This window comes from Fragaria vesca, linkage group LG6 (assembly GCF_000184155.1).
Source record: "Fragaria vesca subsp. vesca linkage group LG6, FraVesHawaii_1.0, whole genome shotgun sequence".
NCBI classification, from domain to species: domain Eukaryota; kingdom Viridiplantae; phylum Streptophyta; class Magnoliopsida; order Rosales; family Rosaceae; genus Fragaria; species Fragaria vesca.
Window position 1 is genome coordinate 31,838,634 of NC_020496.1, and position 15,821 is coordinate 31,854,454.

General features: G+C 38.6%; 3 protein-coding genes across 3 annotated transcripts in view; 1 reads left to right on the top strand and 2 right to left on the bottom strand.

Moving 5' to 3' along the window:
- Window positions 1-968: 968 nt before the first annotated feature.
- Window positions 969-3,577, bottom strand: LOC101290973. The gene is made up of 4 exons (XM_004304250.1): window positions 3,503-3,577; window positions 2,013-2,676; window positions 1,199-1,933; window positions 969-1,111 (listed from the first exon to the last, which is right to left on the bottom strand). The coding sequence occupies exons 2-4, from the start codon at window positions 2,637-2,639 to the stop codon at window positions 1,013-1,015; spliced, it is 1,461 nt and encodes a 486-aa protein (XP_004304298.1). The 5' UTR covers window positions 2,640-2,676; window positions 3,503-3,577; the 3' UTR covers window positions 969-1,012.
- A 4,082-nt stretch (window positions 3,578-7,659) lies between these two features.
- On the bottom strand, window positions 7,660-8,388 carry LOC101296994. The gene has a single exon (XM_004306093.1). The coding sequence runs from the start codon at window positions 8,386-8,388 to the stop codon at window positions 7,660-7,662; it is 729 nt and encodes a 242-aa protein (XP_004306141.1).
- A 2,813-nt stretch (window positions 8,389-11,201) lies between these two features.
- The window catches only part of LOC101297282 (ATP-dependent zinc metalloprotease FTSH 6, chloroplastic-like), a 10,823-nt gene continuing 6,203 nt past the window's right edge, over window positions 11,202-15,821 (top strand). Inside the window, exons 1-5 of the mRNA XM_004306094.1 lie at window positions 11,202-11,800; window positions 11,932-12,472; window positions 12,566-12,879; window positions 12,982-13,222; window positions 13,314-13,616. Coding sequence (XP_004306142.1) covers window positions 11,202-11,800; window positions 11,932-12,472; window positions 12,566-12,879; window positions 12,982-13,222; window positions 13,314-13,616 — 1,998 coding nt within the window. The remainder of the gene's footprint in view (window positions 11,801-11,931; window positions 12,473-12,565; window positions 12,880-12,981; window positions 13,223-13,313; window positions 13,617-15,821) is intronic.

Below are 15,821 nucleotides of genomic sequence, written 5' to 3' on the forward strand. Positions count from 1 at the left end.
CTGTTGTCCTGTAAGCCGATCTGTTTTATTATGTAATAATCCATCAGCTTCTCCTGTATAGTATTTATCCGTTCTTACAATTTTGTTGTTGTTGTGGTTGTTTTTGCAGATTTGCTGTAGCAACAGGTGCATCTGTAACTAGGTTCTTAAAGATTTGGCTGTTGATATCTTCAATCTGCTCTTCTCAATATTGGTACGTGTTTACTTTTGTGCTGTTCAAAGTTCAAACCATTTTGACGGCTAGTTCTTAAGGATTTTGGGGGTGTGAAGTTGTGGATTTTCATTTGATAATTTCTATAAAGAGGCTTTGCTGGGCTTTAGCATACCAAAGCCAATCAATGAAGGTAGAGAAAACACACTCAATATTCATGTTGGTGGTCTGTGTTTTGTCTTCAGGATTTGCCTGGGGCTGCCTTATTAAGGCATCACTTAGAGCAGAATCACCAACAAAAGATGCCACCAACAGATCCAAAGCCTGAATCAAGCAACAACATCGAGCAAAATAGATGGAGCAAGTGATTGAGATGAAATGTTAACAAATTAAGAAGCAAAGTTGTTTTAGGATGATGTAATGTGATCTTACATGAGAAGTACTATTTGAAAGGTCATTATGACGTAAATTGACCTTGCATGTACATGAAAAACATGTCCTATTAGTGAAATAATGTGCTGGGAATCAACACAACACAATCCACACCACTATTTCTAGAATGAGGTGAACTTATATCTCACATATAAAGTAACAGAAAAAACAGAAGTTTCCTTTTATGAGCATATCATGGCAAGATGATCAATAGCCATCTATATATGAAGGTACACTTAACTAGTCTAAAGTTACCATAAGGATGAAAGCAGAGAGACGCACATAGAGAGGGCTCTTGACACTAACAAAATACATATTCTTACAAGTTACAACACAGAGTACACAATACAAACATGACCCAAAGAGTTTGTACCCAAATATGCAGATTACAACCTTCACTGCGCAGCAACACCTCTTCTTAATTACTCCTCATTGCTCTTGTTTAGTTGATGTCTCAATTGGATTCCGTAGGAAAGCATCGGTTAGAACCGAGTCAGAAACAAAAGAAGCCACCAAAAGACGCAAAGCCTGCAAAGTTGACAGCAATGTGTAATAAATTGATCAGCCTAGCTAATGAACTAAAATAGAAATCAAAGACAATTTTACTCAACTCACCTCCTTCTTGCCAACATGCACTGTTCGATCCTCAATATCAGTGAAATGTACCTTCAGATCATTGAGAATAGACAGTTGAAAGATTGGAGATACTTGCCTTACATCCAAATTGTCAGTGACTGTGAAAATTGCTGGTAATTTTAAGAATCCCCGAATACTTGTATCCTTATCACCATGGGATTTGGGATCAATAAATTTAAGTACTTCATATGTCTCTGAGGACTGGTGAGAAGGGATAATGGATCTATCAGAAGTCAACTTACGCTCAGGAAATTTGTAGTACACGGTCTCCTCAATTCCTAAAAGATTGTTCTCATAGCTGAACCCAGGAACAAGTTTGGGATTGCATAGCAGTTCCTTGTGGTGATTTGACTTAAAAAATTGCTCATCAAAATTCAGAACACCCTTCAACAACTGATCAATACATCCTTTCCAAGGGGAATCCAGCATCTGCTTTAATATAAACCCTAGTGGAAGAGTCAAGAAACTGAAGACCAAATCAACAAAATCCTCTCGTACTTCTGCATAGCAAACCACATTCTTTGATTTACTCACTATGAGCTTGACAGAGATGGTTTCTTCTTCCTCATTTATCGAGGCCCCCGGCATTTGAGATTCCATGCATTTCTCTTGATTGAAATTCCAACCACCCAATTTTGGTACAGGATTAGGCTTCAGCAGAGTTTCAGTGAAAGGGGTTTTTGATACAAATGAGCCCACAAGCAAATTCAAAACCTGGAAAAATACTTTTAGCATAAAAAATTATGGCACTCTTATGGTAGTTATAAAAAAATGAGCCACACTAAATAATTACCTGCTCAACTCCAATACTGAAAGTTAGCTCCTCAGTGGTATTGCTATTAGTGGCTCCAAGCTTGGTAAACAAGGAAATGCCAGCTGCACTTAATGGGGGTATCACTTGTAAATCATCAGTAATTATAACCCTGGTTCCCTCTTTTACAAAGACTTCTCCAACTTCAGAATCGCCCACTGAAGGATGCAGTGGACGATTGATGAGATATGAACATGAATCGAAACCGCAAGTAACATTTGCATAATAACTTAACCAGGAATGAAAACTAAAAACACAGCACATAAACCGTGTTGGCTCAACATCATCAACAATTTTCAATTTGAGGTTCTTGCAATAACAGTTTGCTGCACTGTACGGAAGTAATAACATGTCTCTACATGCATTAGACCTGAAAACCTGCACATCAAGCTTCTCAATACTCTGATACAATTTGTTCATGCAACCTATTTCCACTGGTATTGAATGGTCACGAGCAAGCCTCACAATTCTTCCCATTGGTATTGTCAAGAAACTGAAGAGAACGTCAATGAAATCATTATCAGCCTCTACAAAGATAACTCTGTTTGTCCCTTTGTCCACCAACGCCTTCAAGCTGATATTCTTCTCATCAGCTACTTTTTGAGCCATGGAAGATGAGATGCAAATTCGGCTTTGTTATTGTTTCCTGGTACAAATAATTAACTCATGAGAAATTGGTACCATAATATATGTTATTTCCTGCTTAAATCGAAGTGATGAAGATGATCGAGCGTGAAGTTAAGTTCTTACTTCAGGTAAACACTAAGACAAAATTAAGGAACAAACAGGAAAAGCTTAAAAAAAAGAATTAATTTCAGTTTACCCCTATCAACTTTACGTCAATCATCATGTTAGTCTTTCTTCTTTCAATTTCATCAAAAACACCCCTCAACTCTCAATTTTCATCAGCCGCGCATGTCCAAACCTCCAATCTCCATCCAATTCCTCTGTCAAGTGATGACTTGATATCAAGAAAAAAGAAAAAAGAAAAAATAGACAAATTGCATTCAATCCCACTAAAATCACTAAGGTTAGGGGGTTGTGATGGGAATGAAGATGTGTATCGATATGGGGGAAAAATGGTCCGAAAGGTAACTTTCAGAATTTGACTTTCTTCTTGATATCAAGTCATCATTTGACAGAGGAATTGGATGAAAATTGGAGGTTTGGACATGCGCAGCTGATGAAAATTGGGAGTTGAGGGGTGTTTTTGATGAAATTGAAAGAAGAAGGACTAACACGATGATCGACCTAAAGTTGGTAGGGGTAAACTGGAATTAGTCTTAAAAAAAATTAGGGACCAAAATACCAAAACAAAAATACTATACATCCTTAATTATTTGCCAAAAAATAAATAATAAATAAAACCTCCTAAATGTCAGATGCAAATACAGAATGTTGACCTGAGAAACAATTAGGAGTCCTGAATGGAGTTTTTCTAAACACTTACAAGAAAGTAAGAAATACCATACACAAATGTTGTTCTGTTTGGGAGCTTCACCAATAAAACTTTAGTACGTCGAGTTCTGAAACCTAGAAGAGAAAGGCTACAAGGTAGTAGTATTGCAGAGATGGGCAACTCCCAGCGATAACACTATGTTTGCTACAATCTGCTCCGAATCACTCTTAATACAAGTTGAAGAAGAAGACCATGAGCCTGGAAAGGCCCATCATCCTTCTAGATTATGTATTAGTTCACCACTTTAAGGCTTTAAGCTTTTCAAAAGGGAAGTGCCTTTTCTTTTTTAAGTGCAACAGGGCAACTACTTAATGAAGAAGATATTTGCTGTATTTTAGATTTCTGATTTCTCTTGAAATATAGGACTCTGGTTGTTGTTTGGTTTTAGTGATCAAAGCAGAAAGCACATTGCCATATTTATTTCTTCAAGTAGAACAAATTGATGAAAATACATGAAATCAAATAGTTAATAGATAATCGAAGCAGAGACTGAGCTTTGAACATTCTGGTATACTATATGCAAAGGTAAAGAAAACACAAGACTACTCCAATAGAAGACAGGGTCAGGTGAAAGTAATAGAAGTAAATCATGAAAGCAAGAGCCACTTGGGAGGCAGAAGTGCATGTTATGGTCCACCGTCCACCATTTTAGCTTTCTGAAAGTAAGGTATTCTTAACTTAACCAGGGATATTTATACAGTCCTGCTATGATCACCGGCAGGTTTAAAGTGAAAGTACAAAGGAAAGGCAAGAAGTCCTCTTTAGTTTTCTCCTTTTGTTGTGCTTCATGTATATCTTTAGAGGAATGGAAGTTCCTGGCTTTTACAATTAAAAGGAAACCTCTTAATTTTCTAGTTAATTCTATCATTTTCGGAAAGGAAAAAGGATTGACCTGAATTTCTGATTAACTTGTTAGGTTCTTGCTCAGACTAGTGCTTTCATCTTACTAGTGATGGTGAAGATGTAAGGATTTCTGGTCGATCAATTTGTCTTGTATTCAATAAAGAATTAAATTCAGTTTACCCCTTCAAACTTTAAAGCTAAAATCAGTTCGGTCCCTCATCTTTTTTTTAATCAGACTCATCCCTGAATTTCCAAATCACATCAATCAACTCTAAATTTCAAATTTTCATCTGATTATGATGTCAGGCGCTGAGTTGGAGCTAACAAGAGGTCCCACATTTCAGTTTTTGGTTCTCATTTTTGCCGCAAAACCCAAACTAGCTACCCCTTGTTACTATTTTTCTATTTATCCACTTTTTTTTACTTTATCTTCAAGTTCTTTTCTTTTCTTTATTCTCTCTCTCTCTCTCTCTCTCTCTCTCTCTGAATTCTTTTATTTTGACGGAAAGAGGAATATAAATTTGGTAGAGAAGAAAGAAAAAAATATGAAGGTTAAAAAGAAAAAAATTGTTACATGGGTAGTTTGGATTTTTCAGCCAAAATGAGGATCAAAAACTGAAATGTGGGACCTCTTGTCAGCTTCAACTCAACACATGACATCACAATCACACGAAAATTTGAAATTTGAAGTTGACTGATGCGATTTAAAAGTTCAGGGATGAGCCTGATTAAAAAAAAGACGAGAGACTGAACTGATTTTAGCTCTAAAGTTTGAGGGGGTAATTTGAATTTAATCTCTTTAGAAGGAAAATTAAAAGAAAAAGAGAAACACACATATATGGACCAGTGCGGTATAGCTAGTGTTGAGTGCCAGAGTAAGGATTTGATCAATGAGCTGCCGGATTGCCTTCTGTCACACGTAGTTTTATTGTTAAGACTAAAACATGGTGCGGAGACTAGCGTGGTGTCACGTCAGTGGAGGTACCTCTGGAACACAAGGCCAAATCTTGAGTTTGACATTCCAAACATCTTTGGAGATAAGTATACTAGGCTGGTTGAGAAGTATGAAAGTTTGGATTCACTCGACGATTTGGTTTACGATTCGACAGACAATGCTTTGTAAGACGCGTGAATTATCTTTTGGAGCTATACTCTGGTAACAAGGTAGACTCTCTTAGAGCGGCGTTCTTTTTTGATGTAGAATCTACGGTCGTCCTTGATAAGTGGATTCGTTTTGCAATGGCCAAGGGAGCTCAAGTTCTTGACCTCCAGTTATATCCTTACGTCTGTGCAGAAAATTACGTTTTTCCCCACTGGATCCTCTCAGAGTTGGATAATGCATCAACCCTAAACCATTTGTCACTGCGCAGATGTGTTCTAAAACCGCCTGTTGATTTCAATAAATTGGCTCGGTTAAAAACTCTTCGGCTAAACACTGTTGAGGTCGTTCCAGGGTTTTTGGAACAATTGTTCTCTGTTTGTGTGCTCCTTGAAGGCTTGACATTGATAAATTGCAACGTGCGCTCAAATTTGATTGTAATAGGCCCATCGCTCCACCTCAAAGACCTGAAAGTGCTCCGTTGCAACCAATTAGGGGATTATTCTGAAAATTTCCTGCATGAAAACCCCACTGCTCGTACGATTCTTTTTTAGGGGATACAACGGTGCCTATGCATTCTCCTTGCTCGCCTTGTGTCCTGGCCTCGAGTTGCTTCATCTGCAGTTGTTCAATAAACTGGAAAATATACCAGAAACAGATCCGAAGGTATTTAAAAATCTCAAGCATTTGAGATTGGATCTATTCATGCCAGAATTTGACCTTGGGAGTGTTGTGGGGTTTCTCAAGGCTGCACCTCTTTTGGAAGAACTAGTAATAACGACACAATCTTATAGCTATCAAGGAGAGGTGAGGAATCTTTCTGGATTCTCACATAATCATTTGAGAAAAGTGAAAATGCAGGGGTTCCAAGGCAATCGGTTAGAGATGGAGTTGGCCGTTTGCATTCTCAAGATTGCAGCAAAGCTTGAGGTAATGGTGATCGATCCACTGGGGGAACTATACTCTTTAAGGGCCGTGAAAGGTGGACAAATTCTCTTTATTATCAGGAGGGAAATGAGGACAAGAACGAGAATGAGGATGTAGACTCTGAGGATGAGAACGATGGAGAGGATGGGAGCATGGACGCCGAGCTAGGAAGGGACTCAGCATGAAAACGAGGAGGATGAAGTGGTCGAGGAAGGAAGCGATCAGCATGTAGGGGTGGATGCGAATGAAGAGGTGGATGCATGGGAACTGAGGGATGAAACAGATGATGAAGACAAAGACGAGCATGGTCATATACTTCTCGATTGGGAAAGAAGAGGTAGGGCAGTTGTCCAAGAAAGGCTGAAAGAAGTAAACACTGATGCTCAAGTCATTATCCTATAAAGTACCGAATTATAGAGTTGGAAACTTTTCTGGTTTATTGCATCTCTTTTTCTGGTTTGTGCACGTGGAATTTGCGTGACAATTTGTGAATCAATCCCATCTTTATATACACATGTTCATGGAATATAAAATCAGTGGTAACTTGCTCTTGCTGGTTTTTCTGTTTGCTATAGAAGGGAGGTGTGTAATTAGTGCTTTCAATTGCTGGGATACGTTTCTCTAGGGACAGGAAAATCGACCTTAATCAAGTGGAAGAGATTTCCAAACATCTCTTTCTAGATTTGAAAACTGATATAAACACACTAGCACTTCCCTTGATACACGACCAAGGATTGAGAAAGTTTAACAATCGATCAGAAAGAATGAGCTTGGTTTGAATCCGGCTAGTTTGGGTACGTACTTCAATCAAATCACAAATTTCGATAGCACTTTTCTAACCGCAACCACTCTCTAATTGTTTTGGGCCAATGTTCTCAAAGGTCATCGAAATACTTCACCATCACATACAACAATAGTTACAATACAACACAAACATGTGTTTCTTGCTTGATTTCATATTATCTTAACCTATTAGGTATTTTATTGTAATCTTTAGTGAATAATATGAAGTTCTCAATTGACCTACATTGATAAAAGAAAAGGATGCAAGTAACAGTAATCATCGGTAAACAAATGACACAGGAACAAATTACAACTAACCAGATCATGATCTTCATCACTAAAATGAGTTACAAAGAAGAGTAACAAATTAACAGTACGTACGTCATGAACAAACATCATCGATGACTACAAACACACAAGTCCCTACAGCAAATACAACATCATTGCAAATCACACCAAACACACAAATTAACTATTAAAACCTAAATCCAAATCAATTAGCAAATGTAACCATTGTTTCATGCAGACATGCAGCCAATCCCATGGCGGGAAGTCGGAAACACAAGAAACAAGCCACTGCAAACAATTCCCACCATCAACGGGAAACTCTCCATCACTTCATCCATCTCCTTCTCATGCCCGGGAAACATACACTCCGTCACGCGCCGATCCGAAAACGCAATCGCCATGAACACCATCACTGACATTATAGCATGAACAAAGTCCGTCAGCCCTACCCTATACCTCTCATCCTTAGGCACCTCCACCGTCAGCCCCGGCTTGAAAACCGCCAGCCCTCTCGGCGTCACGAAGCCGTAGTACACCTTGTCATCAGGGCCTTTGAAGCTGTCGGTGAAGTGGAAGAAGAAGCAGGAGAGGGCGCAGATCCCTAGGAGGACGTGAGTCATTAAGGTAGTGACAGTGGTGCACTCTCCGTTGCGGTAGATGGCGGGGAGGACCATCTCGAAAGTGAGCAGGGTTCCGGTGGGGAGGAAGTTGACGAGCATGGAGGTTTTCGAAATGGTTTTCTGGACTCCTTTGGCGACGGCGCGTCGTTTGCGGCCGTGGATTTGGTCGTGGTTGAGGCGGACGAGAGGGAGGGATGAAGAAGGTGGTTTAGGGTTGGAGGATCCCATGCAGGAGGAGGAGGCTGCAGAGTTGGGTTTAGGGTGGTCCTCGGGGTCCGGAGGGTCGCCGTACACGGCGTTGTTGTAGATCTTGATCCCGGAGTCTTGCGGTTGGTCCATTTTTGAAGGTTATTGAGGAAGATGGTTTGTGACTGAAGAATGTTGTGAAGAAGAAAATACAGATTTATTGGGAACCGTTTTTGAGGATTTGTGGGATGTTTATATAGAGGCTTTGTGGATTTGAATTCAAAATGGAGGTGGTTATTGGCGGTTATCACTGACTTGTTAACTGACGTTATATATCCAAAGACCATATATATCCAAAGATCAAATAATAACTACCACATCCATGAAAATAAACAACTTGTGGTCAATCCAAAATAACTCTATTCGTGTTGTTGTTGTTTTTTTGTTTTTGCTAGAAGAAAAATAGTCTGTTCACTTCAACAATCTCTATTAATCCTGAAATGCCCATCTGTTTATATAAGTCCACAGCTAAAGAAATAAATAAAAGAAGGGTGAAAGAGTGATTTAAGAGGATAAGACAGTTTAACAGTTTAACTCTGTTTCAAAAACTGATAGGCAGTTACTACTCTCTCCCACGTTTACTAGACTTTCAAAAGATATTCTCGCCTAGGAAATGATACGTTGAACAACAGCAGTAGCTTCATCAACGTTCAGGAGCGATTGCAACTACTAACCATACCAAGGCAATTCGTGCAAAAGAATATAGGTGATCGTTGATCAACACTTAAAATTAAGAGAAGTTGGAGAAGTAGAGAAAAATCACAGATACGTGTATGGTGGTTGTAGTATTCCTATTTCTTGTAATTTTTTTTTGTCAAAATTGATTCGGATTTGATGTGAAGAAAGGATTCTGTGTTTTCTGTTGTTGCAGGTATCTGATCAATTTTGGTGCCAGGTAAACCCTGTGTTCTCCATTAAACTAATTTGGACTTGAACATTTATCTTGCACAAGTGCTCTTTGCGAAGAAGAATTGGGAGAAAAAGAATGATAATTTGAAGGCAAAGTTAGAAGAGATACGTGTATTGTGATTTGCTTATGCACATTGGTTTTGATATTTGTTCAGCCATGAAGTTGTTTCCTTTTGTGCGGTATGGACATGCTATTGCACAACGGTATATTATTTGGCTTTTTCAAATTTCTCTATTTACTATTTAGTAAGTTATTCAGGTATAAAGGCTTTTGGTTTTTGGTTCTCGAAGTGCTTTTGCTTATTACAATGGAGGGAGGGAACAGAGAATTTGAAGACCAAATAAAACGAAGAAGAAAAGGAAGAATCACAGAGTGATGGTCCCTTCTTTTCCTTCAATTTGAGTATGTTATTTTTTGTATCTTGGTTAAGTAGTTTTTCTTTTCAAATATCAATTCGTGTTCTATAGTCGAACAAACCCTCTCTCATTCTTCACTTTCATACACATATAAGGCACTGATACTGTTTTTTTTTTTTTCTTTTTCTTTTTAACAATATCAGTTTATTCAGTTTTTTTTCATGAAATGGAGTCACCTGATCAAAAGGTTTCGATTCATATAGGCTGTTATGACTAGCTATGACAACCACCCCGCATTTGAGGTAGGAAGTTTTTCCCTTTTTGTATTTTCTTTCTTTTTTGCGTCTAATCAATATTGGAACTGCAATACTAATATATATTCCTTAGTTGGTTCATCAAGTTTACTATTTTTACAGGTTCATTTTTGCAATGAAAACAAATAATTAAAATTCCTTCAATTCAACACTCTTGACAGAATCTCCCTGTTTCTTCCTTCTACATCTTCTGGCATGGAGGTATCCCATATATTCAAAGATCAAATATATCCCATTTCTTTCTTCTCAAGTTTTCAGATATATTGTTTGTGGAAAATTGATGTGTTTCTGATTATTTCAGATGGTTCATCAAACAAATAAGATCATGGAAGGCATAAAAACAAGGAACTAGGTGGAAGTGTGACAAGTATGATAGTGTCCTATTTACTTTTTATCGTATGTTGTGGATTGAGAAACACACGTTTCATCTAAGTTTACTTATTAGGAGCTTCATTTCATGTTTTTATGGTACAATGAATGTAATGGCATGGCAAGTCAGCTTTGAATGTATTTCTTCTTTTCCGGAATTGGGAGCTTGATTTCATGTTTTTTATGGTATATTATGTAATGACCGCCGGGCAAGCCCTTTTTCAATTGTTTTTTTTTTTTTTTTTTTTGAGGAGCAATGTTCTTCATATCAACATATGTACATATTACGCTTTTCTCTAAGTTGTCTTATGAAAATAGACGACAACTGGGTATAGATATCAAAGTATGTAGTAGATTACTTGGCCTTTTAAACACGCGTGAGCGAGACATAAATATGCACCAAAAGAGTGTACACTTTTCATATGACTAATGCCATATACGAAAAATATTTAAACGCACATCGCGCGTGCAGAAAACTAGTATTCATGAAATGTACCAGCTGTGTGTTATGGTGTTAGATTCAAATTAAATGTAGCTATATTCATTTCATTCCTGATAAATTACAGACCAAAGAAAATATGATAGTTTTTTTTCGATGAGTAAGAACATATATATGATAGTTTTGAGTTGTGATTATGCATAATCCAATGTGCCACTTCATTTCTTCCAAGTGTGTGGCTTAGAGGTAGATATACTTTGAAGATGTCACATCACCCATGTAACAACACAGTACTGTGTAACAACATAGTTCTAGACAGTTCATGAGTCATATGGAGGAGTAGACCAGACAAAGCAAATTTGAAGTGCTGGAAACCTCCAATCACTTCCATATATAGCACTTCTTTTGACACACCCTCCATCTCAGTTTACGATTAAAACTAGCGAAACCGATTGCTAAGAGCACAATTCTTGGTTCCTCACACTACACCTTGTCACCTTCAACTCTTTGATACAAGAATGTCACCTGCACTCTCCCTATCTCTCTCCCTCTCTCCAGTCTGCAACGCCCAGGAAGTTTCTAAGGACACCCACCTCCTAAAAAACACTAGCAGAGAAACCCCATGTCACAAATCTCAGCCAAACTTGAAATCCTCTAGAAGATCACTATTGAATGCTGCCTCTCTTGGCTTTATAGTGCCTGGAACCCTCATGTCTAACTCCGCAAGAGCTGAGCCTGAGCCAGAGAGCCCGAATGCATCAACTTCAAGCAGACTGTCATACTCCAGATTCTTGCAGTACTTGGATGAAGGTGCTGTGAGGAAGGTAGACCTGTTTGAGAATGGAACCGTCGCGATCGCCGAGATCTTCAATCCCACATTAGAGAAGCTCCAGAGAGTCAGAGTTCAGCTACCTGGATTGCCACAAGAGTTGCTGAGGAAACTAAAAGAGAAGAACATAGATTTTGCTGCTCATCCAAAGGAAGTGGATTGGTGGCCTGCAGTACTAGACTTGTTGGGTAATTTTGCTTTTCCACTGTTACTTCTTGGGTCATTGCTCTTGAGGAGTTCATCATCAAACATGCCAGGAGGCCCCAACTTGCCTTTTGGACTTGGGAGGTAAACTTTATCTATGTTTTCATGTTTCTTTTTTTTTTTTTTTTTCTTTTGTACTTAATTTCTAAGCAACTTTGTGACTAGATTAATTCAACTATGTACTTGACATGAGTTCTTGTACTATGGACCAACAGGAGCAAGGCCAAATTTCAAATGGAACCCAATACAGGGGTAACATTTGATGATGTGGCTGGAGTTGATGAAGCAAAGCAAGATTTCCAAGAGATAGTTGAATTTCTGAGAACTCCAGAGAAGTTTGCTGCAGTAGGTGCAAGAATTCCTAAAGGGGTACTTTTAGTAGGGCCGCCGGGGACCGGAAAGACACTGCTGGCCAAGGCCATTGCAGGAGAGGCAGGGGTGCCTTTCTTTTCTCTGTCAGGGTCGGAGTTCATTGAGATGTTTGTAGGAGTAGGAGCTTCTAGAGTAAGAGACTTGTTCAACAAGGCGAAAGATAATTCGCCGTGCTTGGTTTTCATTGATGAGATTGATGCTGTTGGGAGGCAAAGAGGGACAGGAATCGGTGGAGGAAATGATGAGAGGGAGCAGACATTGAATCAGCTTCTTACTGAAATGGATGGATTTAGTGGGAACAGTGGAGTAATTGTTATTGCTGCTACTAACCGCCCTGAAATTCTTGATTCTGCTTTGCTTAGGCCCGGGAGGTTTGACAGACAAGTAAGCTCTCTTAGCTTTGTAAAAATCCAAGTCTTTTTGAAGTGTTCGGTATATGAAATTCTTGTGTAATGTTTGGTTTTGGGTTATGAGCAGGTCTCAGTTGGATTGCCAGATATTAGGGGAAGAGAGGAGATATTAAAGGTGCATAGTAACAACAAGAAGCTTGATAAGAGTGTTTCTATTGATATTATTGCTATGAGAACTCCTGGATTCAGCGGTGCAGATCTCGCAAACCTCATGAATGAAGCTGCGATTCTTGCTGGTAGGAGAGGCAAAGATAAGATAACAGCAAAAGAAATAGATGACTCGATTGATCGGATTGTTGCAGGGATGGAAGGAACAAAAATGACTGATGGAAAGAGCAAGACTCTTGTGGCTTACCATGAAGTTGGCCACGCTATTTGTGCGTAAGTAGAACATTAATTCCTCATATACATTAGTCATTACATTATACCCTCAACTTTGTGTTGTAAAACTAATGTATTTGTATTGTCTGTGATCAACTGCAGAACATTGACTCCGGGCCATGATCCAGTGCAGAAAGTCTCTCTTATTCCCCGAGGCCAAGCTCGCGGTCTTACATGGTTCTTACCAGGTGAAGATCCTGCTCTCATTTCTAAGCAACAACTGTTTGCTAGAATAGTTGGAGGTCTAGGAGGTAGAGCAGCAGAAGAAATAATTTTTGGGGAGCCAGAAATAACAACTGGTGCAGCAGGAGACTTGCAACAGGTCACACAAATAGCAAAACAGGTACATTATAACATATTTAAGATCTAAAGTTAGGCAATAGGCACTATATCCTTGAAAACCAGACTAACAGTTTCTCTATTAATCTTTTCAGATGGTAACAATGTATGGTATGTCCGAGATTGGACCATGGGCATTGACAGACCCAGCAGCACAAAGCAATGACTTAGTGTTGAGGATGCTAGCAAGGAACACCATGTCCGAAAAACTTGCAGAGGATATTGACTTGTCAGTGAGACGCATAATCGAAAGTGCATATGAGGTTGCGAAGAATCATATAAGGAATAACCGGGCAGCCATGGATCAATTAGTAGATGTGCTATTAGAAAAGGAGATACTCACTGGAGATGAGTTCAGGGCAATTCTGTCTGAATTTACTGATACTTCTTTGGTAGAGGTAAATAGGAACTCCATCAGGGAAATGATTGAAGCATAGTAGGTATAAGGTAGGACAATAGATGTAAAAGATAGCATACTGCTACTGGTGAACGGTGACTAGTTACATGGTAATGTATAGAGATTTTCATAGTGTATATGACTAGTTACCATCAGGAATAAATTCACTACACTACTAATTACATTTAGGGGGGAACAGAGTTCAATTATCATGTTTGGTACATTTACATATATGATATATATCATTGCTCATGGCCAACATCAAAGACACAAACTCTTCAGCTATACATTGACTGAGCTGAAGAGGAGTATTTCTGACTTTGGTGATTTTGGGACGTCGGGTGGCAATTTCTGTGCCTTGAAGAAGGGGCTTCAACTTCTGCAGATGACTCTTCTGGAGATGACTCTTCTGCAGATGACTCTTCCGATTCGTGCCCGGTTGCACCACACCTGACCTCCCTCAATCGATCTGTTCAACAGAAGGAGAAAGCTGGTTCTCCACGCTCGAATTCTCTGTTAAATGTACATGTTCCACCGTCAGCACCTGAATCAGAACTGACATAGATTAGAACTAGATCAAGAAACAACTGTTACAACTTTACAAGTTTAAAACGTAATGTTTTCACATTGGAGTTAAGGACATGGTATACCTTTTTCCATTTGGACAATGAAGTCCTCAAGTTGGCTGGGGGAGGAAGACGACTCATCAGTAATCTGCTCCTCCATGATCGAATTCTCTCCAAGCTTATCAGGCTCTCTCAAACTCACACTCATAGCTATAGCTTTGTGTTTTGCATGAAGGGATTAGCAGCTGCTCATATTTATAGCAGTGGGAGTGCCGGTGGTGGGTTAGGCTTGGAAGCACCGAAGCTATGTCGAGCCTGACTGTTCTAGAAAGCTGTACTGAGTGCATTTCACGAGGCCAGATCCAGAAACGGATGGCTGAAATTGGTTTGTCTTTCTATGGTACGTTACTGACACTACATAAAGTTCATGTGAGTCAGTGAGTTGTTTTTCTGAGTTTTGTTGCTTCCTGAGCTCGTTTGACGGTTACGGACTAGGTGCTTGCTGAAGTGAAGGAAAAAGATACCCTGTGAAGACAACCCTTCTAGGAATAAATCAAAGATGAGGAACATGCTTAAATTCATGGTGAAACAGAAATATGTAGAAGAAAGCTAAGGAACTCTGAGGAGGAAGTAGAAGACGAATTGGTCATATTGATTTCTCTAGGGAATTTTACGAAGAAACACTAATTCACATACAGACTTGGATGACAACTCTTATACTTTTGTATGTATCTCTCTTAAACTCTTGACATTGACTTTGTTGTTAACTTTGGCTAAGGAGGCGGAAATTCCGATTACATTCTTCACCTTAAATAGAAGTATAGAACAATAGAACATACATCAACTTATAGGACCGACCATACTTGACTTATGTCGAAATGTATAAATTAAAGAAGTATAGAGGGTGACATAAGAAAGGCATAATTGTTGATATCTTTAGTAATGTTCTATGACTCTTGAAATCAAACATGTACTATACCTTTCTGATCTGGTAAATCATAGATTTGATGATTGATTTAATTGCTAACAAGATGTTCTTGGTTGCATCGATCATCGTCCTCTTCATCTTGACATCTAGCGTTTTCCAAAACATCGACTATCATCATGTATGTTGTGAAAATTGAAACTCAACCAAGCTATGCACAACCCACTCGTCTTGCTAAGCCCATTTTTATAGGTCAGTCGATGATTTTAGATTGGCCGTTTCTTAAGCAAAACCAATGGATTGTGCCGCGGTTTTGAAAAACAATGTAGGATCATGTGATTTGAGAAACAATAAACCGTTTTCACACACATGAGTTTCGTTCTTAATCAATTTCTTTCTTAAAATAAGAAACGGTTAAAACAATTTACGTCAGGCATTACATAATTTACAATAAGATGTTATTTTCTTGTGTGGTCCGGTCTAGTTTATTAGTGGATAATTCTCTAGACCAACAATCTTGAAAACAAAAAAATGAAATATGACATCAGTTTTTTTTTATCAAATAAACAACTTAATTTTTACTACAATTCTTTCAGACCTCCCACTTATGAAAGGGAGATTCACTAAACCAAATGATTTTGGGAAAATATGTTGTTTAAAAAAAAAGGCAAATGCCCATTTAGTATTAATTATAGAGGCTTATTACATATCCCAA